The sequence below is a fragment of the Grampus griseus genome (genome assembly GCF_964374135.1).
Source record: "Grampus griseus genome assembly, chromosome: 2".
Taxonomy (NCBI): Eukaryota; Metazoa; Chordata; class Mammalia; order Artiodactyla; family Delphinidae; genus Grampus; species Grampus griseus.
In genome coordinates, this window is record NC_139018.1 from 163,205,451 (window position 1) to 163,230,964 (window position 25,514).

Below are 25,514 nucleotides of genomic sequence, written 5' to 3' on the forward strand. Positions count from 1 at the left end.
TCTGCAGTATGTAATGTAATATGTCCTTTTTCTCTGGCTGCTTTAAAGATCTTTATTTCTGGTTGTAGGCGATTTGATCATAATATGTTTCGGTTTACATTTCTTCATGTTTTTATTGCTTGGTGTTTATTTAAAGAGTGCTTTGTCTTAGCTGTTAAGTTTTCATCAAATTTGGAAAATGGTTGATGTTATTTCTTCAAGTATCTTTTTCTGTATTATCTCCTTTGTGGCTTACGGGCCTAGCCGCTCCGCAGCCTGTGGGATCTTCCCGGACCGGGGCACGAACCCGTGTCCCCTGCATCGGCAGGCAGACTCTCAACCACTGCGCCACCAGGGAAGCCCCTCTATTCATTTTTTAAAAGTACTTTTTTCTGTTTCATTTTGGTTAGTAACTGTTACTTGGTTTCATGTGCTGTAAATCTCATACAGTATGTTTTTCCTCTTAGACCTTAATGATTTTCATCTTTAGAAGTTCACTTTTTTTAATTTGATGTTTCTACTTAACAAGTTTAATATTTCCTCTGTCTCCTTGAACATATGAACTGTATTCATAATAATTGTTTGAAAGGACTTGTATACTAATTCTTCTCTTTTCAAGATTGACATTTCAAGGTTTGAATGGTTTTTGTTTTATTATGGCATATAATTTCCTGCTTCTGTATATGTCTTTTTTTTTTTTTTTCTTTTAGTTGTTGTGAATTTTATCTTTTTTTTTTTCTTTTGGAGCAGAGAAAAATTTATTTCAGGGCCATGCAAAGAGAACAGGCAGCTCATGCTCAAAAGACCCAAAGTCCCCAATGGCTTTCAGGGGAGCAGTTTTAAAGGCAACATTTGGGGGTGAAGGCTGTAGGATTCATGACTTTCTTCTCATTGATATGTTGTGAAGTAACAGTGTGGTGTTTTAGGAATCTTAACCATCAACTTTGTGGTCCGAACAGTCTGGGGTCTAGTGCTTGTGCTCAGCAGGTAGTCGCCACCCTCCACCTGAGTGTGGGGGTCTCAGTTCCTGTAGAATGACTGGTTTCAGGACTTAATGAAGCTCAGGTTCTTGATGTCTCATCGCAGAAAGAATTCAGTGAGAGACAAAGTGATAGGTAAAAAGTGGATTTATTTAGAGAGAAACACACTTCACAGGCGGAGTGTGGGCCATCTCAGAAGGTGAGAAAGGCCGTGAATTTTATCTTGTTAGATTCTCTGTTTTATAAAGTATGCCTAAAAATATTTTTGGACTTTGTTCTATGACATGGTTAAGTTACTGGAAAACAGTTTGTTGCTTTTGGGTCTTGCTTTTATGTTTTGTTTGAAGGGACCAGAGCTAGGTTTAGTCTAGGTTAATTTTTCCCCTCCTTCTGAGGCATTATGCTTCTTAGTACTCTAATGCAGTATGAATTAGTTGGTTTTCTATTCTGGCTCTCGAGAACAGCCATTATTTGTATCCTTGTGTGAGGTGTGGGTGCTGTCACTTCTAAATATTTGGTGGTTCTTTCCCTGGCCTTGAATAGTTCTCTCACACCCAAGTGCTGATTAGTTACTCAACATATTGTAGGGTGAGCCTCTGTAGATCTCTTCATTTTTCTCTCTCTCTCCAGCTTTCTACTCAGTGCTGGTCTCCCTTGTGAGCTCTAGCCACCTTGGCTTCCTTGGACTCCCAGCTCCATTTCCTCAACTTGGGGAGCCCACAGGTTCTGCCTGGGTTCCTTCCACGGCCTGGAGACTCTCAAGGCAGTAAGCTGGGCAAATGTATGCTTGTGTTATTTGTTTCTTGTCTCCCAGGGATCACTGTCTTTTGTTACATGTCTAAAATCCTCAGTATTATTGTTTCATACATTTTGTTAGGTTTTTATTATTTCATGCAGAAGGCTAAATCTGGTCTCTTTCATTCCATCTTGACTGGAAGTGGTATTATTGTGGTTTTATTTTGTGTTTTCATATTGACCAGGGATATTGAACACATTTTAATTTGCTTATTGACCATTCATGTGTTTCTCTTGGGAAGAGTTTGTTTAAAGCTTTAGCCTTTTTCCTTCTTTCTCTCCTTATTTTTTCTTTGTCTGTTTTTTCTTTCTTTTTTTTTTTGCATTGCAGAAGGTCCTTATATGTCTTGGATACCAGTCCTCTGTTAGATAAGTGTTTTGTAAGTACTTTCTCCAAGTCTGTTTTTTCCTATTTATTTTCTTAACTGTGCCTTTTGATGAGCAGAAATGTCTAAGTCTGATGAAGTCTAATTTATCAGTTTTTTCTTTTATAGTTATTGCTTACTGTGAGCTAAGACACTTTTGCCTAACCCTGAAGTCATGAAGGTAATTTCCTTTGTTTCCTCTAAAACTTTTTGGTTTTGCTAATTTATATTTAGGTCTGTGATGCATCTCAAATTAAGTTTTATAGGTTTTTTGCATAATTGTTTCTGCACCATTTTATGAAAATGTAACTTAAAAAAATATTTTTTGGCTGCATTGGGTCTTCGTTGCTGCACGTGGGCTTTTCTCTAGTTGCGACGAGTGAGGGCTTCTCTTGTTGCAGAGCACGGGCTCTGGGTGCGCAGGCTTCAGTAGTTGTGGCATGTGGGCTCAGTAGTTGTGGCTCACGGGCTCTAGAGTGCAGGCTCAGTAGTTGTGGTGCATGGGCTTAGTTGCTCTGTGGCAACTAAGAGAAGATCTTTATGAACTGTATTCATAATAATTGTTTGAAAGGACTTGTATACTAATTCTTCTTGTCATTTCAAGATTGACCTTTCAAGGTTTGGTTTTTGTTTTATTATGGGGTATAATTTCCTGCTTCTGTATATGTCTTTTTTTCTTTTAGTTGTTGTGAATTTTATCTTTTTTTTTTAAAAGGGATCCCACCAGTTGTGGTATCTTCCCGGACCAGGGCTTGAACCCATGACTCCTGCATTGGCAGGCAGATTCTTAACTACTGTGCCACTGGGGAAGCCCTGCACTATTTTATTGAGAAGAGTTTCCTTTCCTCACTGGGTTGCTTTGGTGAAACATTACATGGCTGCAGAAGTGGGTTCGATTTCAGAAATCTTTATTCTGTTACACTGATCTGTTTGTCCTTATATCATTACCAAACTTTTGATTATTTGTCACTTTATAGAAAGTCTTGAAATCAGATTTGCAAGTCTCAGTCTTTTTCATCTTTTTCAAGATTGCTTTGCTAAGTCCTTAGCACTTCCATAAAAAGTTTGATATTTGCTTTTGCATTTCTCTGAAAGGCTGATGGGATTATGATTGCAATTGCTTTGAATCTGTAGATCAATTTGAGGAGAATTGACATGTTGACAATGTTAGATATTCCTGTTCATTAGTATGGCATATCTCTCCATTTATTTAGGTCATCTTTGTGTTTTCCTGAGCAGTGTTTTGTAGTTTTCAGCCTTTGGTTTTGCATGTCTTTTGTTTTTAAAGTTATTTTTATTTAGAAATATTTCATGTTATTTGATATTATTGGAGGGAGTATTTTAAAGAATTCAATTTTTAGTTATTCTTAGTATATGGAAATAGAATTGACTTATGTTTATTGATTTGTGTCTTAACAACCTTAACTCATGTTGGTTCTATGAGTTTTTTTGGTAGACAATTTAATTCGATTTTTCTAATAGTGATCACGTTATAAAGCTTTTTACCTCTTTCCAATTTGTATTTTTATTTTCTTCCCTTATCACATGCACTTAGGTCTTGGTTCCATTCTTTGGGGGAAAGCATTCAGTTTTATGCCATTAATTATGTGAGCTGTAGACTTTTATTGATGATCATTATCAGGTTGTTTTAAAATACAGGTTTTATTATTGCTTAAGTATGGCAGGGAAGGCTAACAGATCAGGAGATGATTGCCATTGAAAAGATAATTTGTTATACTCACAGATTCCCCAGAGGAGGGCGGGTATACCACAGCCTAGGAAGACACATGGGGAAGCACCCTAATTAGGATGCAGCAGGTGTGAACGGGGTGGGGGTGGGGGGAAAGTAAAGACAAGAGCCTTTATTTTGGTTTCTGTGGGAAGAAATAGTGAAGAACTTGTAATCAGGTTTAGGATTGTCTAGTTTGAATAATATCAAGGGCTTTGGGGTATGGGGCCTGCCCCTAGTTGTCTGGTACCTGGCCCTGGGGTGATTAGGGCAGGGGAATATAGTAGCCAGTGTAAAATAGATAGAGATGGTTGGGGGTATGAGCTTTGAGTTGGTTGGTTTGCATATGAAAGCAAGCTGGGGAGTTGTTTGCTATCTCCAGGAATTAGCTAGCCTTGGGAGGGACAGCCCTCCAGGGTCAGCAAGGCCTCCAAGTATCAAAAATACAGAATGAAAAGGTATGATTAACAGGTTGAGTAGGATCTCTTCTCTTCCTAGTTTTGTGACAGTTTATGACATGAGTGGATGTTGTTTTGTCAAATGCCTTTTCTGCATCTTTCGAGATGATTATGTGATGTTTTTGCAGAATTAATATTTTCATATGTTATATCAACCTTGTATTCCTGGGATAAACTCTGCTTGGTCATGGTGTATTATTCTTTTTTTGTATTGCAGTATTTACATTGCTAGTATTATTATTAAATATTTTTGCATCTGTGTACTTCAGAGATGTTAGTCTGTAATTTTTTTTGTAGTTTCTTTTTAGGTTTTGGTAGTATTGGTATATTCATTAGTATTTTTTGTGCTGAACTTAGAAAATGATTTCAGAAGTAGTCTGTTTTCTAGAAGTGTTTGTGTGAGATTGATGCTGTTTTCTCCTTGGTGTTTGATGGAATTTACCAGTGAAAAAATCTGAGCCTAGAGTTGTATTTTGGGGAAGGATTTTTTTTTTTTTTTTTTTTTGTGGTACACGGGCCTCTCACTGCTGCGGCCTCTCCCGTTGCCGAGCACAGGCTCCGGACGTGCAGGCCCAGCGGCCATGGCTCACAGGCCCAGTCGCTCTGTAGCATGTGGGATCCTCCCAGACCGGGGCATGAACCCGTGTCCCCTGCATCGGCAGGCGAACTCTCAACCACTGCGCCACCAGGGAAGCCCTTGAGGAAGGATTTTGATGATGGATTCAACTTAAGGGCTCTTCAAATTTTGTTTCATCTTGTCAATTTTGGTAAATTGTATTTTTCAAGGCATTTTTCCATTTCATCTAAGTTGTTGAATTGGTTAGTGTAAAGTTAATAATCTTTGGTTTTTTAGTATCTGTGGGTTCTATAGTGATAATTCCTCCTTTATTCCTGATATTGGTAATTTTTGTGTATGTTTTAAATTAGTTTAGCTAGAAGTTTATCAACTTTATTTTTCCAAAGGACAGTCTTTGATTTAAAATTTTCTTTAGTGTTTCTATCTCATCTTTTTCTGCTCTTTACTATTTACTTTCTTCTTCTCACTTTGGGTTTAGTTTGCACCTTTGTAGATTTCTTTAGGTGAAATCTTAGGTTATTAATTAATTTTATAGCTTTTTCCCCTAGCATGGTCAGGGAACATACTTTGTAAGATTTCTTTCTTTCCTTATTTTTTTAATTTTATTTTTGGCTGCGTTGGTCTTGGCTGCTGCTCGTGGGCTTTGTTGAGGTGCACGGGCTTCTCATTGCAGTGGCTTCTCCTGTTGTGGAGCACAGGCTCTAGGCCCGTGGGTTTCAGTAGTTGCAGCATGAGAGCTCAGTATTTGTGGCTTGTCTCTAGAGCGCATGCTCAGTAGTTGTGGCGCACGGGCTCAGTTGCTGCATGGCATGTGGGATCTTCCCAGACTAGGGCTGGAACCCGTGGCCCCTGTGTTGCAGGCGGATTCTTAACCACTGCACCACCAGGGAAGTTGCCTTTGTATGATTTCATTCCTTTTAATTCATTGTGTCTTATTTTGTGGTGAATGTACCATAGTCACTTGAAAGGAATGGACATTTCATATAGATGGAGTCATACACTGTGTGGTGACTTTGTGTGAGCGGCTTTTTGCTTTTAGCAAAATGTTTTTAAGGTTCACTCATGTTTTAGCATGTATTAGAACTTTATTCCTTTTTTTTGTTGAATAACATTCCATTGTCCGGATCTGGCACATTTTATTTGTTCACTCAGTTGATCGGCATTTAGATTTTATCTATATTTTAGCTATTCTGAATAATGCTGTTTTGAACATTTCCATGCATGTTTTTTGTGTAAATGTATGGTTTCATTTCTTTTGGGTGTGGAATTTTTGACCCATGTGGTAACTGTGTTTAACTTTTTGAGGAACTGCCGAAGCAGCCACACCATTTTAAACTCCCATCAGCGATATATGAGGGTTCTGATTTCTCCACAGTCTTGCTAACAGGATTTGTTTATCTTTTGATTTTAGCCATCCTCGTGGTATCTCATTGTGGTGTTGATTTGTATTTCCTTTTTTTCTTTTTTATAAATTTATTTATTTTAATTATTTCCTTTTGGCTGCATTGGGTCTTCGTTGCTGCGCATGGGCTTTCTCTAGTTGTGGCGAGTGGGGGCTACTCTTTGTTGCGGTGCACGGGCTTCTCATCACAGTGGCTTCTCTTGTTGTGGAGCACGGGCTCTAGGCACGCGGGCTTCAGTAGTTGTGGCATGTGGGCTCAGTAATTGTGGTTCATAGGCTCTAGAGTGCAGGCTCAGCAGTTGTGGCGCACGGGCCTAGTTGCTCTGCAGCATGTGGGATCTTCCTGGACCAGGGCTCGAACCTGTGTCTCCTGCATTGGCAGGAGGATTCTTAACCACTGCACCACCAGGGAAGCCTGATTTGTATTTCTTTAATGAATGTTAGACATCTTTTCACAGGCTTGTTTTGGTTATTTATGTGTTTTCTTTGGAGAAATGGCTATTCAGATCCTTGCCCCAGTTTTTAATTAGGATATTTATCTTTTTTTTTTTTTTAAGATTTTATTTATGTTTTTAAGCCATGCCTTGCAGCATGTGGGATCTTAGTTCCCCAACCAGGGATCAAACTCGAGCCCCCTGCAGTGGAAGCACGGGGTCTTAAGCACTGAACCACCAGGGAAGTCCCTATATATCTTTTTATTATTGAGTTATAGAGCTCTTTATATTTTCTGGGTATAAGTCCCTTATCAGATATATATCTTGTAAGTATTTTATTCTATGGGGTTTTTTACTTGATGGTATCATTTGCAGAACAAAAGGTTTTAGGTTTGGAAAATTCCAATTTACCTATTATTTCTCTTGTTGCCTCTGTTTTTGGTGTTGTATCTAAGAAACCATTATCCAGCCCTGAGTCATGAAGAATTTACTCCAGTTTCATTCTAAGAGTTTTATAGTGTTAGCTCTTACATTTAAGTATATGATCCATTTTGAGTTACTTTTATGTATCATATGCATAAGGGGTCCAACTTAATTTTTTGCATGTAGAGAATTTTTAATGTACCAGTTTTATAGAGCTATTTCTGTTTACATTAGTTTCTTAGTGTTTCTCTAGCAATTTCAGTATATTTCCTTACCTTTTTTACAGTCTATTTAGCGTACCCACTTATAGTTAATATTGTATCACTTCTTGTAAAGTGTAGAAATCTTGTAACTGTAGAGATTCTTTTACATCACATCACCTCTGTCCATTGTTACTTATGCTATTGTCTATTGTCATATATATTAGAGCTACATATATTATAAACCCCAGAAGACAGTATTACAATTTTTGTTTTCAGTAATCATATGTATTTTTAAGAATTTAAGAACTAAAAGTCTTTTATATTGGGTTGGCCAAAAAGTTTGTTCGGATTTTTCCATAAGCTCTTACGAAAAAACCCAAACGAACTTTTTGGCCAGCGCAATATTTACCCAGATATTTACCATTTATGGTGTTCTTCTTTGCCTCCTGAAGATTCGTGTTTTTCATCTAGTACCATTTCCCTTTATTCCGAAGAATTTCTTGTAGCCTTTATTGTAGTCTGTATCACCTGGTGATGAATTCTGTTTGCTCTTTCTTACCTAAAAACGTCTGTTTCACCTTCATTTTGAAGGATATATTAGATACAGAATTCTGGATTGACATTTCTTTTTCTTCAAGCACTTTAGAGATGTTTGTTTTACTGTTTTGACTTCCATAGTTTATGATGAGAGATCAGCTATTAATTCAATCACTGTTTCCCTGTCTTTGGTGTGTCCTTTTCTTTTGGCTGCCTCTTGAAGACTTTTGTTTGCTTTTCATGAAGCGGTTTTGCTTGTTTGGGATTCACTGTGCTTCTGGAATCCATAAATTTGTCTTCAAATAGAGGAAATTTTCATCCATTGTTTTTTCAAAATTTTCTTTACTGCCATATTCTCATATTCATATTCTCTCCTTCACCTCCTCCTCCTCTTCCAGGCCTTCAGTTATACATGGTGGCTTCTTGATACTGTTCAATAGGTCCCTGAAGCTCTGTTAATTTTTTTTACCATTTTCTCTTTTTCAGATAGATCCTATCTATTGATGTAGCTTCAAGCTCACTGACTCTTTCCTTTGTCATCTTGATTCTGTTGTTAAGCCCATCCAATGAATTTTTCACTTCATGTATTATATTTTTAAGTTTAAGAATTTTTATTTAGTTTTTTGTTTTTAAAGATTTATTTTCTTTATTTTTGGCTGCATCGGGTCTTATTTGCAGCACGCAGGATCTTTGTTGAGGCATGTGGGATCTTTTGTTGCAGCGCGTGGGCTTCTCTCTAGTTGTGGCCTGTGGGTTTTCTCTTCTCTAGTTGTGTCACGCAGGCTCCAGGGCATGGGGGCTCTGTAGTTGTCATGAGTGGGTTCCAGAGCACATGGGCTCTGTAGTTTGCGGCACGCGGACTCTAGTTGAGGCGCGCGAGCTCAGTGATTGTGGTGCTCAGGCTAAGTTGCCCCGTGGCATGTGGGATCTTAGTTCCCCGACCAGGGATCGAACCCGCATCCGCTGTATTGGAAGGCGGATTCTTTAACACTGGACCATCAGGGAATTCCCTGTTTAGTTCTTTCCTTTTCTTTTCGTTTTAATATTTATTGACTGATTGATTGCTGCGTTGGGTCTTTGTTGCTGCGCATGGGCTTTCTCTAGTTGTGGCAAGCGGGGGCTGCTCTTTGTTGTGGTGCGCAGGCTTCTCATCACGGTGGCTTCTCTTGTTGCAGAGCACGGGCTCTAGGCGCATGGGCTTCAGTAGCTGTGGCACACAGGCTCGGTAGTTGTGGCTCATGGGCTCTAGAGCGCAGGCTCAGTAGTTGTGGTGCACTGGCCCAGTTGCTCCGCAGCATGTGGGATCTTCCCAGCCCAGGGCTCAAACCCATGTCCCCTGCATTGGCAGGTGGATTCTTAACCACTGTGCCACCAGGGTAGTCCACTCAGCAATTTTTGAAGTAGAAATTCATTTTATGATGGATTTAAAAATATTTGGTAGTTTTCAGTTTATTGCAGTTTTTATCTCTGTTAGCATTAGATGATTTCATCTTTGGCCATCAGGAGCCTCTTTAGGTTGGACCATAGGTCCTTTTCATATGACTAAAGCAGTCTTTTATAGCTTCCTTGCTATTTGATAGAATGAGGTATTCAGGGCATACTTGACCTAGACCTGGAATCATCCACTTCTTTCAGCAGTTCTGGTTCCTTTGGGAAATGCTGTTTGGAGACCCCAGCCTGGGTGCTCTGGGTGCTTATTTCTACTCTGGTAGTCACGAGTCTTTCTAAAACACAAGAAAAAATAGGTTAATTAATATGTATTTTTATCTTTTGCCTAAAAGAAGAAGTAATGATGGTAAATGTTTTATCCTACACATACTTTTTTTTTTTTAAAGAAGATGTTGGGAGTAGGAGTTTATTAATTAATTAATTAATTTTTGCTGTGTTGGGTCTTCGTTTCTGTCAGAGGGCTTTCTCTAGTTGTGGCAAGCGGGGGCCACTCTTCATCGTGGTGCGCGGGCCTCTCACTGTCGCGGCCTCTCTTGTTGCGGAGCACAAGCTCCAGACGCCCAGGCTCAGTAGTTGTGGCTCACGGGCCTAGTTGCTCCACGACATGTGGGATCCTTCCAGACCAGGGCTCGAACCCGTGTCCCCTGCATTAGCAGGCAGATTCTCAATCACTGCACCACCAGGGAAGCCCCTCCCTACACATACTTTTTTAATGCCACAATTACATCTTTTATATAATATGAGGAAGATCAAACTTAAAGCTTGAATTTATTTTTATTTAGCCTATACTGTTTATAAAAAAATAATTATTATCTTGTTGCTTTCTGTAATACATTGGTGTTCGAAGTCTGAGTAAACCAGTATAGCTGAATGGCTTTTTGTTGTTGTTGTTGTTGTTTGTTTTTTTGTTTTTTTTTGCGGTACGCAGGCTCAGCGGCCATGGCTCACGGGCCCAGCCGCTCCACGGCCTGTGGGATCTTCCCGGACCAGGGCACGAACCCGTGTCCCCTGCATCGGCAGGCGGACTCTCAACCACTGCGCCACCAGGGAAGCCCTGAATGGCTTGTTAGTAGCCACAACCTCCTAAAAGTCATTATTTTGGGTGAACTTGATTTAGTGAAGTATACTGAGTTTTATATTTTGGAAAATAATCTAAAGTAAAGTAGGAAAAGTATTTGGAAATTGATGCCTGTGTTATAAAGATGGAAAGTAGTTGCATGATTTCTTAGCATACTACGTGATGTAAAAAAGAAGGAACCACCTTATATAACTTCCGCTTGTTTGGACCGTTTCAATTAAAACGTTTTTCCCCCCCTTTGTTAAAATGTGAGATCTTGGAATCCAAAAAATAAAACAAATGAATGTATATAACAAAACAGAGGGACTTTCCTGGTAGTCCAGTGGCTAAGACTCCGCACTCCCAGTGCACGGGGCCTGGTTTGATCCCTAGTCAGGGAATTAGAAGTCACATGCCACAACTAAAGATCCCGCATGCCTCAGTGAAGATCCTGCTACCCGATGCAGCCAAATAAATAGTAAAATAATATAGAAACAAACAAAACAGAAACAGACTCACAGATACCAAGAACAAGCAAGTGTTTACCAGTGGGGAAGGAAGGAGCAGGGGAGGGGCAAGGCAGGGGATTAAGAGATATAAACTACTATGTATAAAATAGAAAAAAAAAAGTAAGATCTTCAATGTGTGTGTTTTTTTTTTTTTTTGGTCTCCTTATAATCTGTGTACTCTCTTACAGGATTTACTTGTGCATTTAAACAGTACCTCTCACTTATTAAATAAGAATGCATCTGTGGAACTTTAATAGTAACATGTACAGCTGCAGCCTGCCCTGTGAAACTTTTCGGGTTGGATTAGTTTACTGTAGGGTCTGGAATCTCTATTGTCCAGAACCTGATACTTTTTTCCTGAGCTTAGGGTATAGCCTCTAATTATAACTTAACCTTCTTTGTCTGTAGTTATTTCTTTCTCTCAAGTCTTCTATGTATCTATTTTTACCTTTAGTAGAAGACTAAAGGTAAAGACATAGTAATAGTATTTTACTTATTAGCATGTAGTTCTCTTTTAGAATTTTCTTCCCTGCATTTTATAACTCATTTAAAATATTTGTGAATATAGCATTAGTTCCCTCATTGTTATACAGTTGGACTTATAATAAAAACTTTATAGTCATAAACAGTGATATAAAATATTTCTGTACACATGTCTTTTCATATCTTGAAATTAAAGTGTGTAAGTGATATGAAGATGACACAGTACTTAATAATTGCCATTTCTATCATATTTCCTTTGGCTCTGTAGAAGTGAAGTAATTGAATCAGTATTTTTCTTTTTTTATAATGAATGATACTATTGTCTTTATTGTAAATTTCATATAGTACATTGATTCTCACAGAATGCTTTCATTGATTTAAAAAATATTTTTAAAAATTTATTTATTTGGCTGCATTGGGACTTAGTTGTGGCACGCGAGATCTTTGTTGCGGTGCGCGGGCTTCTCTCTAGTTGTGGCGTGCAGGCTTCTTTCTAGTTGTGGTGTGTAAGCTCCAGAGTGCGTGGGCTCAGTAGTTGTGGCGCATGGGCTTAGTTGCCCCGTGGCATGTGGGATCTTAGTTCCTTGACCAGGGATCGAACCCGTGTCCTCTGCATTGGACGGCGGATTCTTAACCACTGGACCATCAGGGAACTCCTATTTGTAGACTTTAATGATGGCCATTCTGACCAGTGTGAGGTGATACCTCGTAGTTTTGATTTGCATTTCTCTAATAATTAGCGATATTGAACATCTTTTCATGTGCCTGTTGGCCATCTGCATTTCCTCTTTGGAAAAATGTTCAGTTCTTCTGCCCCCCTTTTTTTTAAAAAAATTAATTCATTTATTTTTGGCTGCATTGGGTCTTTGTTGCTGTGCGTGAGCTTTTTCTAGTTGTGGCGAGCGGGAGCGACTCTTCATTGCGGTGTGCGGGCTTCTCAGTGTGGTGGCTTCTCTTGTTGCGGAACACAGGCTGTAGGCGTGTGGGCTTCAGTAGTTGTGGCATGCGGGCTTGATAGTTGTGGTTCGTGGGCTCTAGAGCGCAGGCCCAGTAGTTGTGGCGCACGGGCTTAGTTGCTCCGCGGCATGTGGGGTCTTCTGGGACCAGGGCTCGAACCCGTGTCCGCTGCATTGGCAGGCAGATTCCTATCCACTGTGCCACCAGGGAAGTCCCCTTCTGCCCATTTTTCAATTGGGCGGTTTTTTGATGTTGAGTTGCATGAGCTGTTTATATATGTTGGGTATTAACCCCTTATCAGTCACATCTTTGCAAAAATTTCTCCCATTCATTCAACCTCCCATTCAGCAGGTTGTCTTTTGTTTTGTCTATGGTTTCCTTTGATGTGCAAAAGCTTTTAAGTTAATTAGGTCTTATTTGTTTATTTTTGCTTGTGTTTCCTTTGATTTAGGACACAGATTAAAAAAAAACTGGTGTGATTTATGTCAAAGAATGTTCTGCCTGTTTTACTCTAGGAATTTTATAGTATCTTGCCTTAAATTTAGGTCTTTAATCCATTTTGAGTTTATTTTTGTATATGGTGTTAGAGAATGTTCTAATTTTATTCTTTTATATGTAGCTGTCCCGCGTTACCACCACCTTTTGTTGAAGAGACTGTCTTTTCTCCATTGTGTATTCTTGCCTCCTTTGTCATAGATTGACTATAGGTATGTGGGTTTATTTCTGGGCTCTCTATTCTGTTCCATTGACCTATGTGTCTTTTTTTTTTTTTTTTTTTTTTGCCAGTACCATACTGTTTTGTAGCTTTGTAGTACAGTCTGAAGTCAGGGAGTGGGATTCCTCCAGCTCTGTTCTTCTTTCTCAAGATTGTTTTGTCTATTCGGGGTCTTTTATGTTTCCATAGAAATTAAAAAATCATCTGTTCTAGTTCTGTGAAAAATGCCATTACTCATTTGGTAGGGATTTCATTGAGCCTGGAGATTGCCTTGGGTAGTATGGTCATTTTAACAATATTAATTCTTCAATCCAAGAACATCTTTCCATCTGATTGGGTCATCTTCAGTTTCTTTCATCAGTGTCTTATAGTTTTCTGAGTACAGGTCTTTTACCTCCTAGGTGTTTTATTCTTTTTGATGCAGTGGTAAATGGGATTGTTTCCTTAATTTCTCTTTTTGATAGTTTGTTGTTAGTGTATAGAAATGTAACAGATTTCTGTATATTAGTTTATTTTTGGCTGCATTGGGTCTTTATTGCTGTGCGTGGGCTTTCTCTAGTTACGGCTAGTGGGGGCTACTCTTTGTTGTGGTGAGCAGGCTTCTCATTGTGGTGGCTTCTCTTGTTGCAGAGCACAGGCTCTAGGTGCGCAGGCTTCAGTAGTCGTGGCATGCGAGCTCAGTAGTTGTGTCACGGGCTCTAGGGCGCAGGCTCAGTAGTTGTGGCATACAGGCTCAGTAGTTGTGGCACATGGGCTTAGTTGCTCCGTGGCATGTGGGATCTTCCCGGACCGGGACTCGAACCCTTGTCGCCTGCATCGGCAAGTGGATTCTTAACCACTATGCCACCAGGGAAGTCCTGTATATTAGTTTTGTTCCCTGCAACTTTACTGAATTTCATTGATGGGCTCTAGTAGTTTTTTTTTTTTTTTTTTTTTCCTAGTAGTTTTCTGGTAACGTCTTCAGGATTTTCTATGTGGAGTATCATGCCATCTTCAAACAGTGGCATTTTTACTTTTTCTTTTCTAATTTGCATTCCTTTTCTTTCTTTTTTTTGTTTTTTTCTTTGATTGCTGTGGTTAGAACTTAGAAAACAATGTTGAATAATGAAATTGGGCATCCTTATTTTATTCCTGATCTTAGAGGAAATGTTTTCAGCTTTTAATCATTGAGTATGATGTTAGCTGTGGGTTTTTCATATATGGCCTTTATTATGTTGAGGTAAGTTTCCTCTCTGCTCATTTTCTGGGGAGCATAAATGGACGTTGAACTTTATCAAAAGCTTTTTCTCCATATATTGAGATGATTGTATGATTTTTATTCTTCAATTTGTTAATGTGTTATATGACACATTGATTAATTTGCAGACATTGAAAAACCCTTGCATCCCTTGGATAAATCCCACTTGATCATGGTGTATAATTCTTTTAATGTATTGTTGGATATGGTTTGCTACTATTTTGTTGAGGATTTTTGTATCTATGTTCATCAGTGATAACGGCCTGCAATTTTTTTTTTTTTGGTGATGTCTTTGTGTGGTTTTGGTATCAGGGTGATGGTGGCCTCATAGAATGACTTTGGAAGTGTTCCTTCCTCTGCTGTTTTTTGGAATAGTTTAAGAAGGATAGGTGTTAACTCTTCTTTAAATATTCGAATGTTTGGTAGAATTCATCTGTGAAGCCACCTGGTCCTAGACTTTTGTTTGTTGGGAGCTTTTATTTTTTATGTATTTTAACTTTTTTGTTTTGGCTGCACTGCATAGCTTGCGGGATCTTAGTTCCCTGACCAGAGATTGAACCCGGGCCCTCAGCAGTGAAAGTGCAGAGTCCTAACCACTGGACTGCCAGGGAATTTCCTGTTGGGAGTTTTTAAGTTACTGATTCAATTTCAGTACTTGATCTGTTCATATTTTCTACTTCTTCCTGCTTCAGTCTTGGGAGACTGTACCTTTCTAAGAATTTGTCCATCTCTTCTAGATTTTCCATTTTAGTTGTGTATAGTTGCTAGTAGTAGTAGTAGTTTATGATGCTTTGTATTTCTGTCCTGTCAGTTGTAACTTCTTTTTCATTTCTCATTTTATTGATTTGAGCCCTCTCCCTTTTTTCTTTTTAATTTTTTTTGGCCACACGCCACAGCATGTGGAAATTCCCTGAACAGGGATTGAACCTCTGCCCCCTGCAGTGGAGGTCTTAACCACTGGACCACCAGGGAAGTCCTCCCTTTTTTTCTTGATGAGTTTGGCTAAAGGTTTATCACTTGTTTATCTTTTCAAAGAACCAGCTTAGTTTTATTGATCTTTTCGGTTGTTTTTTCCATTTCTGTTTCATTTATTTTTGCTCTGATCCTTATGATTTCTTTCTTTCTACTAATGTTGGGTTTTGTTTGTTCTTCTTTCTCTAGTTGCTTTAGATGTAAAGTTAGGTTGTTTATTTGAGATTTTTTTGTTTCCTGAGGTACAAGCTTGTATTGCTGTAAACTTCCCTTTTTTTGCAACTGCTTTTGCTGCATCCCATACGTTTTGTATCATCCTGTGTTTTTTTTTTCTTTTTTGACCACATCACGTGGCTTGCGGGATCTCAGTTCCTTGTCCATGGATTGAACCTGGGCCATGACAATGAAAGCCCGGAATCCTAACCACTAGGCCACCAGGGAACTCGCTGGATCATCATGTTTTTGTTTTCATTTGTCTCTTGGTATTCTTTGATTTTCTCTTTTGATTTCGCTAGTGATCCATTGGTTGTTTAGTGGCGTATTGTTTAGCCTCCACGTGTTTGTGTTTTTCATAGTTTTTTTCTTGTAGCTGATTTCCAATTTCTTGTAGCTGATTTTTCTTGTAGCTGATTTCCAATCATAGTGTTGTAGAAGATGCTTGATATGATTTCAGTTTTTTTAAAATTTACTGAGGCTTGTTTTGTGGCCTAGTATGTACACGATCTATCCTGGAGAATGTTGCATGTGCGCTTGAAAAGAATGTGTATTCTGCTTCTTTCGGATGGAGTGCTCATATATATAGATATACATATCTATATATATCAATTAAGTGCATCTGCTTTAATGTGTCATTTTAGGCCAGCGTTTACTTAGTGCTTTTCTGTCTGGATGATCTGGCCATTGATGTAAGTGGGGAATTACAGTCCCTTACCATTATTGTATTCCTGTCAATTTCTCATTTTATGTTCATTAGTATTTGCCTTGTATATTTAGGTGTTTGTATGTTGGGTACGTATACTTTTACAATTGTTATATCCTCTTTTTGGACTGATCCCATGGTCATTATGTAGTGTTCTTTGTCTCTCATAACAGTCTTTATTTTAAAGTCTGTTTTGTTTGATACCGGTATTGCTGCTCCAGCTTTCTTTTCATTTTTCCATTTGCATGGAATACCTTTTCTATCCCCTCACTTTGAGTATTTGTGTGTCTCTAGATCTGAAGTGAGTCTGTTGTAGGCAGCATATATGTGGGTCTTGTTTCTGTATCCATTCAGCCAGCCCATGTCTTTTGGTTGGAGCATTTAGTCCATTTACATTTAAGGTAATTATCTATATGTATGTTCTTATTGCCATTTTGTTGTTTTGGATTTGTTTTTGTAGGTCTTTTTTTCCCATTCTTCTTCTTCTGTTGTTTTCTTCTCATGATTTGATGACTATCTTTTGGGTTATGGTTGGATTTCTTTTCCTTTTTCATGTGTATATCTATCATAGATTTCTGGCTTGCAGTTACCATGAGGATTTGGTATAGCAGTCTATTTATATATACGGGATTGTTTTAAGTTGCTGATCTCTTAATTTCAAATGCATTCAAAAAACCCTGCATCTGTATTCTCCTCCCTTCATGATTACTGTTTTTTTTTTTTAAAAATTAATTAATTGTTGGCTGCATTGGGTCTTCATTGCTGCACGCAGGCTTTCTCTCTAGTTGTGGCGAGTGGGGGCTACTCTTCGTTGCAGTGTGCGGGCTTCTCATTGCGGTGGCTCCTCTTGTTGCAGAGCATGGGCTCTAGGCACGCAGGCTTCAGTAGTTGTGGCTTGCAGGCTCTAGAGTGCAGGGTCAGTAGTTGTGGCACACAGGCTTAGTTGCTCTGCGGCATGTGGGATCTTCCCGGACCAGGGCTTGAACCCGTATCCCCTGCATTGGCGGATGGATGCTTATCCACTGCACCACCAGGGAAGCCCATGATTACTGTTTCTGATATCATAGTTTACATCTAATTGTTTTGTGTATCCCTTAACTGCTTATTGTGGATATAGATGATTTTTAGTACTTTTGTCTTTTAACCCCCCTACCAGCCTATTGCGTGCTTATTCACTATTTTATTTTAATTTCTTGCTCATATTTTACTGTGTAACTCATTTATATTACTATATTATATGCTTCAAACCTCTTTGGAGAGTAAGATAGGGTACAAATAATAAGTATCATATATGATTTCTAGGAATGTAGTCTTCACAGTAAGGCAGTGCCACTGAAACTCTTTATTATTTTTACAATTATTTCAGTCCTCTTGTCAGTAGTGAAAAGAAATGGCAATACTGGCTTGGTGTTTATTTCTGGTTTTAAATTGTGGGAGTGGTAGAGAGGGATCCATAATAATTCTGAGTATCATTGGGCTGTGAATAAAAAGAGTAACTAGAATAATTAGAGCAGTTCTTTTCTTCCAAAGGCAGGTAAGCGCATGTGAAATCATGCCTTCCTACTTGAATCAAAATTCTGAATTTGAGTTTGGCTCTTTATTTCAGGAGAAACCAGATCCAACTGAGTATGTAATAATCCTGGTTGATTCTACTCAGAAAGCAAAGGAGTAGAGGCACAGGTTAAAAACTGTGCCCCAATCCTATGTTGAGAGAATCTTTTTATTTTTATTAATATAACATTAGAAAAAAAATTGTGGCAGGAATTTAAATGTTAAGTAAAATTACTTTTTAAAAGTTGTTGTCTGGTACTCTGAGGAAGACCAAATGTCAAGGAGAATTACTTTGTGAGGATCTTTCTGATACACTCTTGGTGGCAACTAGTACAAATGCCACTACCATATTTTTAATAGTTTTCAAGTTACAGGGAAGATGTTATACTTTGGTAATCTGAAAAATCTCTTTGTTTCCCCCCCCCTTTTAATAGAGATGTGAACTGTGTCCTCATAAGGATGGAGCTTTAAAAAGAACAGATAATGGCGGTAAGTGCAGAGAATTCTGAGAAAAATTTTCTTGAACACTGGAGTGCAGATGTATTTTAAAATATCTGGTAATTCATATTATATCAAACTGTTTGCTGCTCAAATATTTTTAACAGTACTGGATGTAATTTTTAATTTTTAAAAATTGAAACAGCTTTTCTACTTTCTGGACAAACTTAAGTTTTGTTTTGTTTTGGTGCAGAATGATCCAGATACTTCTAATTAAAATCTTGATTTTTTTTTTTTAAATGGATACAGTTTCTTATATTACTGTTGGGAAAATAAGCCACTCTTTTTTTTTCTTCGTTAGAGATAAAAATCTGTTTTATATTCTTTTCCTCCTGTTTTGCGTATTGCTAGACAAATGATGTTTCTAATGCATGTTAATTTTAACACCCTGTGGATCCTTGTTGCTTGAATATAAACAAATTCTGACTTTTCTTAAATTTTGGTGTGCTTTCATAAGACCCCTTTTGTATTTCTAATTTTTATTTCCATTTTTATTTTATTATTATTTTTTAAATAAATAAATAAATTTATTTATTTATTTATTTATTTATGGCTGTGTTGGGTGTTTGTTTCTGTGCGAGGGCTTTCTCTAGTGGCAAGCGGGGGCCACTCTTCATCGCGGTGTGCGGGCCTCTCACTGTTGCGGCCTCTCTTGTTGCGGAGCACAGGCTCCAGACGTGCAGGCTCAGTAGTTGTGGCTCACGGGCCCAGTTGCTCCGCGGCATGTGGGATCTTCCCAGACCAGGGCTCGAACCCGTGTCCCCTGCATTGGCAGGCAGATTCTCAACCACTGCGCCACCAGGGAAGCCCCATTTCCGTTTTTAGTTACCTTTCTTAGAGAAATCCATGTTTCTTTATAGCTCAGTACCATTCTTAAATGTGTAGACTTCAATTTATTAAACTGTGGCATTTTATGAAAATTAAGTAACTGATGGAGAAACTCAAAATAGTAGAGATAAAACTAGTACTATTAGTATGTTACTTCCATTTTGGGAAGCCAGCTCTAAAGTATTTTTGGCATAGAATAGTTTCATGGCATGAGTAAATGGGGAAAATACAATGTTTTTGACTAGCACTATATACATATATATAAATATTTAAATCTGATGTTTAGACTATAAGTCACATTATCCAAAATTTTAAATATTAAAAATCCTCGCTCCTACCCCTGTACACCATTATCTGCACAGTTTCTCAGTACAGTTTCTGCCACCAGCATAGTTGCTGTTACTACTTTTTTGGATACACAAATAAATATGAGGAAACAAAAATTTTCTGCAATTTTATACAAATGGATGAATATTATATATACTCTCTTGCATCTTAAGTTTTCCTGAACAGTTTATCTATTATTAGTATAGAGCTTTCTTTATTATCATATGTTATATAATCAGCTGCCTGTTTCTAATCTTTTGCTTTTATGACTAATGCTTGTATATATATATGTCATTTTGCTTCTGTGCAAAGACATCTGTAGGTTTTTATTAATTCCCAACAGTTGAACTGTTGGGTCAGAGAGATTTTACAATTAATTTTGGTAGATATTCCCAAATTATTCTCTTTAGTGGTGGTACCAATTTGTGTTCCCAGCAGCACACATCTTTTGTAATCCAGTAGATGAAAGTTGGTGTCTCAAACCATGCATTTTGCATTTCTCTTATTATGAGTGAATCTGAGCATCTTTTCATGTTTTTAAGAGCAATTCAACTGGTATTGTCCCATATGTGATCTGTTCTTTTTCTGTTTGGTTGTTGATTTTTTCCTTTTTGATTTGTTGGAGCTTTCATAGGAGTACTTCATATATTAGGCTTTTGTGATGAGTTGGACTAGTTTTGGCCCTGTTGTTGATCTTGCTCATGTGGCTTTTTCTCATGCAGAAAATTTTGATTTTTATTTAGTTGAATTTCTTAATCTTGTCTTTCTTGGTTTCTGTGTTTTGAACCATTAGTTAAGGCTTTCCCTACTTCAAAGTTATAAAGGAATTCTTTCATGTTTTTCCTTAAGCTTTTTTTTTTTCTTGGCCACAACGCATGGCATATAGGATTGTTCGCCGACCAGCGAGTGAACCTGTGCCCCCTGCAGTGGAAATGCAGAGTCGTAACCACTGGATCACCAGGGAACTCCCTCTTCTTTTATATATATATATATATATATATATATATATATATATATTTTTTTTTTTTTTTAGTACATTTATTTTATTTATTTTTGGCTACGTTGGGTCTTTGTTGTGTGTGGGCTTTCTCTAGTTGTGGCGAGCAGGGGCTACTCTTCATTGCGGTGCGTGTGCTTCTCGTGGTGGCTTCTCTTGTTGTGGAGCAGGGACTCTAGGAGCGTGGGCTTCAGTAGTTGTGGCACAGAGGCTCAGTAGTTGTGGCTCGCAGGCTCTAGAGTGCAGCCTCAGTAGTTGTGGCGCACGGGCTTAGTTGCTCTGCGGCATGTGGGATCTTCTTGGACCAGGGCTCGAATCTGTGTCCCCCTGCATTGGCAGGCGGATTCTTAACCACTGCACCACCAGGGAAGCCCCTCCCTCCTTTAGTATTTTTATAGTTTCTTTCTTTCTTTTCTTTTTTTTTAACAGTTAATCTTTGATACATTTGGAATGTATGCAGCAAATACAATGTGAGGTATGGTTCCAACTTAATTTTTTCCTAGATGCTAAAATGCTACCATTTGTCCCATCACCATTTATTGAACAGTTCATTTTTTTCATATTGATTTGCAATGCCATCTTTGTTATAGTCTAAATTTGATGTGTATTTAAAAAATTCTGACTAAATTGTGTTCCAAAATTATTTTGGAGCCTGGAATGCATTTTATTTTAGAAATGCCAATTGTATTTCCAGACTGGTTAGCGAAACCTCACAATGTACCTGATGTATATAGTATCAGTGATGCTGTTCTTTAATATCTAATACCCATTTTTCATACCAGAAAATATGTTCCAAATTTTAGTTTTGTTTTTCTGGTGATCAGGATTAGGAATTTTTCAATTTAACTGTTACTTTTCTTCAGTGTTAATCACTCCATAGTTCTCAGTTGTTGAAGGTAAGTGTTTTAACATAGATCGGTGTGTGAAAAGTGGGTTATTATAGGCAAAGGGAGAAGTAAATGACAAAAGACACAGGTATATCAGGGATTTGCATTGTAGAGTTTGAATAGTAGGCCTTCTGAGAGGTGGAGCTGATGGTATAGGCAAGATTTTCTTTCTTTTCCCTTTCCCCTGCTCATCCTTTTCCTTCCTTCCTCCCCTCGCCTTGGCTTGCCTTCCCTCCCTCCTTCCCCACCTTCCCCCTCCCTCTTTCTTCCGGCCCCTGCTCCACCCTTTCATACTAAGGACTTGATCCTGTGGATTATGGGGAGCCACTGAAACTGAGGAATAACGTATGAGTTTTCTGTTTTAGAAAGATCACTCTGACAGCGTTGTGGTAAATGGATTGGAAGGACATGAGACCAGACCAACTATAAAAAAGAAAGGCAGAGCTGGATCATAAGTGCATTTAACATGCTTAAAACCAGCTATATGGCCTAGCGGGTGGGGGGAGATAGAAAAAAAATAAATTATGGAGGTAATTCAGTCTGCCATTTTACTCACTGAGCTCTAGGCAAACCTATATGGAAATCCCTTGTGAATTATTGTAAAGCTTTCCCAACCATCGCTGACAAAGACATGAAGTATACTATTATTGAGGGGGCCAGGCAAGAGGTGGTGTCGGCTTACTTATATTCTTGAAGAGGAAGTTTTAAAGTGAGTTGAGGATCGTTGATAGATACTATCTGACAGCGCAGTTAGAAGAACTTGAATAAAGCAGTGTTGTGTATTCAAAATGACGTACAGTGTCATGCACTTTCTCTATTGGGATTTTAAGGGGTTTTTCAAGGATAGTTTTGATTATACATACTGTTTTGGGTTTTGTACTCTGATGTTAGAATCTACGCTACACAGAGGTAAGACTCTGCTTTATTGTGTTAAGTCCAAGGGAGAGATACTGAGGAACTGTTTGAGTCAGAAGTAGGAGGAGGGATAAAAATGAGGGAATGGACATCAGAGATACTAAAGTGGTAAATTTTTACAGGTATATTAAAAAAAAAATACTTTTATTATTGAAAAAATGCTTTTATTATTGAAAAATTTCAAAAATACTTTTATTATTGAAAAATTTCAAAATATTATTGAAAAATACAAATAGAGAGAATCCCCACCTTGGTACCTAGCTTTAACAGTGACCAAGTCATGGCCAGCTGTTTCTTCTATACCCTTCCCTACCCCAGTCTTCTGATTATTTTGAATTCTGTGAGCATTTCTAGTTTATGTGTATATTTTAAAAATGCACAATATATTATCACACCTAAAATAATTGACAGGGATTTCTTAAACCCATCAAATATCTAGTCATTGTTCAGAATTTCCTGACTGTCTCCTGTTTTCTTTTATAGTTGTTGAATCAGGATCCCGTAAGGTCCATAAGCTGGATCCAAATAAGGTGCATACATTGCAGTAGCTTGGTATGTCTCTTAGGTCTCTCTGTAATCTCCTTTGTCTTCTTTCCCCCATTTGTCAGTTTACTTATGGAAAAAATCTAGGTCATTTGTCCTGTAGAGTTTGTACACAGCAGACTTTGTTGATTAATCTTAGATGGTGTGTGTGTGTGTGTGTGTGTGTGTGTGTGTGTGTGTGTGTGTGTGTTAACATGTCACTTTGTTCCATGTATTTTCTGTACATTAGTAGTTAGATATATTCAGAGACTTGATCATAATCAGTTTATTGTGGGGACAGTCAAGAATACTTCATAGATAGTGTTGTATATTTCCTTCAGGAGGCATATGATATTTGTTTTGTGTGTGTGTGTGTGTGTGTGTGTGTGTGTGTGTGTTAACAACTGTTTATCAGTGTCTAGATGCATTTTCAGATTCAGCAACGTTGCAGTCTGTATTAGTACTTCATTCCTCTTTATGGCTGATTGATACCCCATTGTATATATACAGGCCACATTTTATCTGTCCTTTCATTCGTTGAAAGACATTTGGGTTGTATCCATCTCTTTGCTGTTGTGAATAGTGCTGCTGTGAACACTGGTATAGATGTTAGAACATTGGTATTTTGGGGGGTATATACTAGTGGCATTGATGGGTCATATGATGCTTCTGTATTTAACTTTCCAAGGAACCACCAAACTGGTTTTCATAGTGGCTACACCATTTTTACATTCCCACAAGCAGTGTATGAGGGATCCATTTCCTTCTCATTATCACCAACACTTAATATTATCTGAATTTTTAGATTATAGCTATCTTAGTGGATATGAAGTGGTACCTCATTGTGTTTTTTTTTTTTTTTTTTTGTGGTACGCAGGCCTCTCACTGCTGTGGCCTCTCCCGTTGCGGAGCACAGGCTCCGGACGCACAGGCTCAGCGGCCATGGCTCACGGGCCCAGCTGCTCCGCGGCATGTGGGATCTTCCCGGACCGGGGCACGAACCCGTGTCCCCTGCATTGGCAGGGGGACTCTCAACCACTGCGCCACCAGGGAAGCCCTCATTGTGGTTTTGATTTGCATTTCTCTAATCATGAATGATGAGTGCTTGTTGGCCATTTGTAAATCTTCTTTGGAAAAATACCTGTTCGTATTCTTTTTTTTTTTTTTTTGGCTGTGTCGGGCGTTCCCCGACCAGGGATCGAACCCATGCCCTCCTGCAGTGGAAGTGTGGAGTCTTAACCACTGGACTGCCAGGGAAGTCCCCCTGTTCATATTCTTCGTCCATTTTGTAATTGGGTTGTTTGTCTTTTTTTTTGTTGAGCTAGACACCTATCAGAGATGCATGATTTACAAATCTTTTCTCCCACTCTGTGGGTTGTTTTTTCATTTTCTTTATATTGTCTGTTGATTCACTATAGTTTTTAATTTGATGAAGTCCAATTTATCTAATTTTTCTTTTGTTGCTTATGCTTTTAGTGTCCTAAGAATCCATTACTACCCGAAGTTATAAAGATTTTACACCCATTTCCTTCCTTAGAGTTTTATGTTTTTAGCTCTTTTTAGGTTGTTGATCCATTAAAAAAATTTTTTTTTCTTTATTTTAACAGACAAGGAAGTTGACACACTTCATGGTTGAAGTCCTAATCCCCAGCTGCTCAGAATGTGACTACATTCAGAGATAGGATCTTTTTTTCTTTTTTCTTTTGTGCTGTGCAGCATGCAGGATCCTAGTTCCCCAACCAGAGATCGAACCTGTGTCCCCTGCAGTGGAAGCACAGAGTCCTAACCACTGGACTGCTAGGGAATTCCCCTGTTGATCTGCTTTGAGTTTTTGTTTTGTTTTGTTCTTTTGGCTGCTTTGGGTCTTTGTTGCTGCGTGCGGGCTTTCTCTAGTTGTGGTGAGCAGGGGCTACTCTTCGTTGCAGTGCACGGGCTTTTCTCATTGCAGCGGCTTCTCTTGTTGTGGAGCATGGGCTCTAGAGTGCAGGCTCAGCAGTTGTGGCGCATGGGCTTAGTTGTTCCATGACATGTAGGATCTTCCTGGACCAGGGATCGAACCTGTGTCCCCTGCATTGGCAGGCGGATTCTTAACCACTGTGCCACCAGTGAAGACCATTTTGAGTTAATTTTTGTATATGATGTGAGTTAGGGGTCCAACTTCATTTTTTTTTCTTGTGGGTATCCAGATGTCCCAGCACCATTTGTTGAAGAGACTGTTCTTTCCCCCATTGAATGGTCTTGGTATCCTTGTTAAAAATCAGTTGGCTATATATGTGTGGGTTTATTCCTGGACTCTATTATATCCTATTGCTCTTTTTATGTATTCTTATGCCAGTGCACACTGTTGTGATGACTGTAGCTTTGGTAATAAGTTTTGAAATTGGGAAGTTTGTTCCAGTTTTACTCTTTTTTTTTCCAATATTGCTTTGGCTCCTTGTGTTCTATGGAAATTCCATATGAATTCAAGGATTGTGAAAAAGGCCATTGGAATTTTGATAAGGGGTTGCATTGCATCTGTAGATTGCTTTGGATAGTATTGCTGTCTTAACAATATTAAGTCTTCCATAATATGAACACAGGATGTCTTTCCATTTATTTATGTCTTTAAGTTCTTTCAGCAATGTTTTGTAGTTTTCAGTGTAAAAATCTTGAATGAGATCATCCTGGCCTGTTGTAGACACTCAATCCAATGACAGATGTCCTTGTGAAAGTATGTGGAGACACAGAGATGGGGAGATGGCCATGTGAAGACTAAGGTTAAAAAAACAAAAGAGTAAGGTGGACATTGGAGTAATGTAGCTATAAACCA

The 25,514-nt window shown here is 38.4% G+C and overlaps 1 protein-coding gene across 7 annotated transcripts in view; it reads left to right on the forward strand.

Annotated features, from left to right (window-relative positions):
* The window catches only part of MLLT10 (MLLT10 histone lysine methyltransferase DOT1L cofactor), a 249,253-nt gene that overhangs the window by 31,623 nt on the left and 192,116 nt on the right, over nucleotides 1-25,514 (forward strand). For all 7 annotated transcript variants that reach the window (XM_082648933.1, XM_082648929.1, XM_082648927.1 and 4 more), the window contains exon 4: nucleotides 18,166-18,220. In XM_082648933.1, coding sequence (XP_082505059.1) covers nucleotides 18,166-18,220 — 55 coding nt within the window. The remainder of the gene's footprint in view (nucleotides 1-18,165; nucleotides 18,221-25,514) is intronic.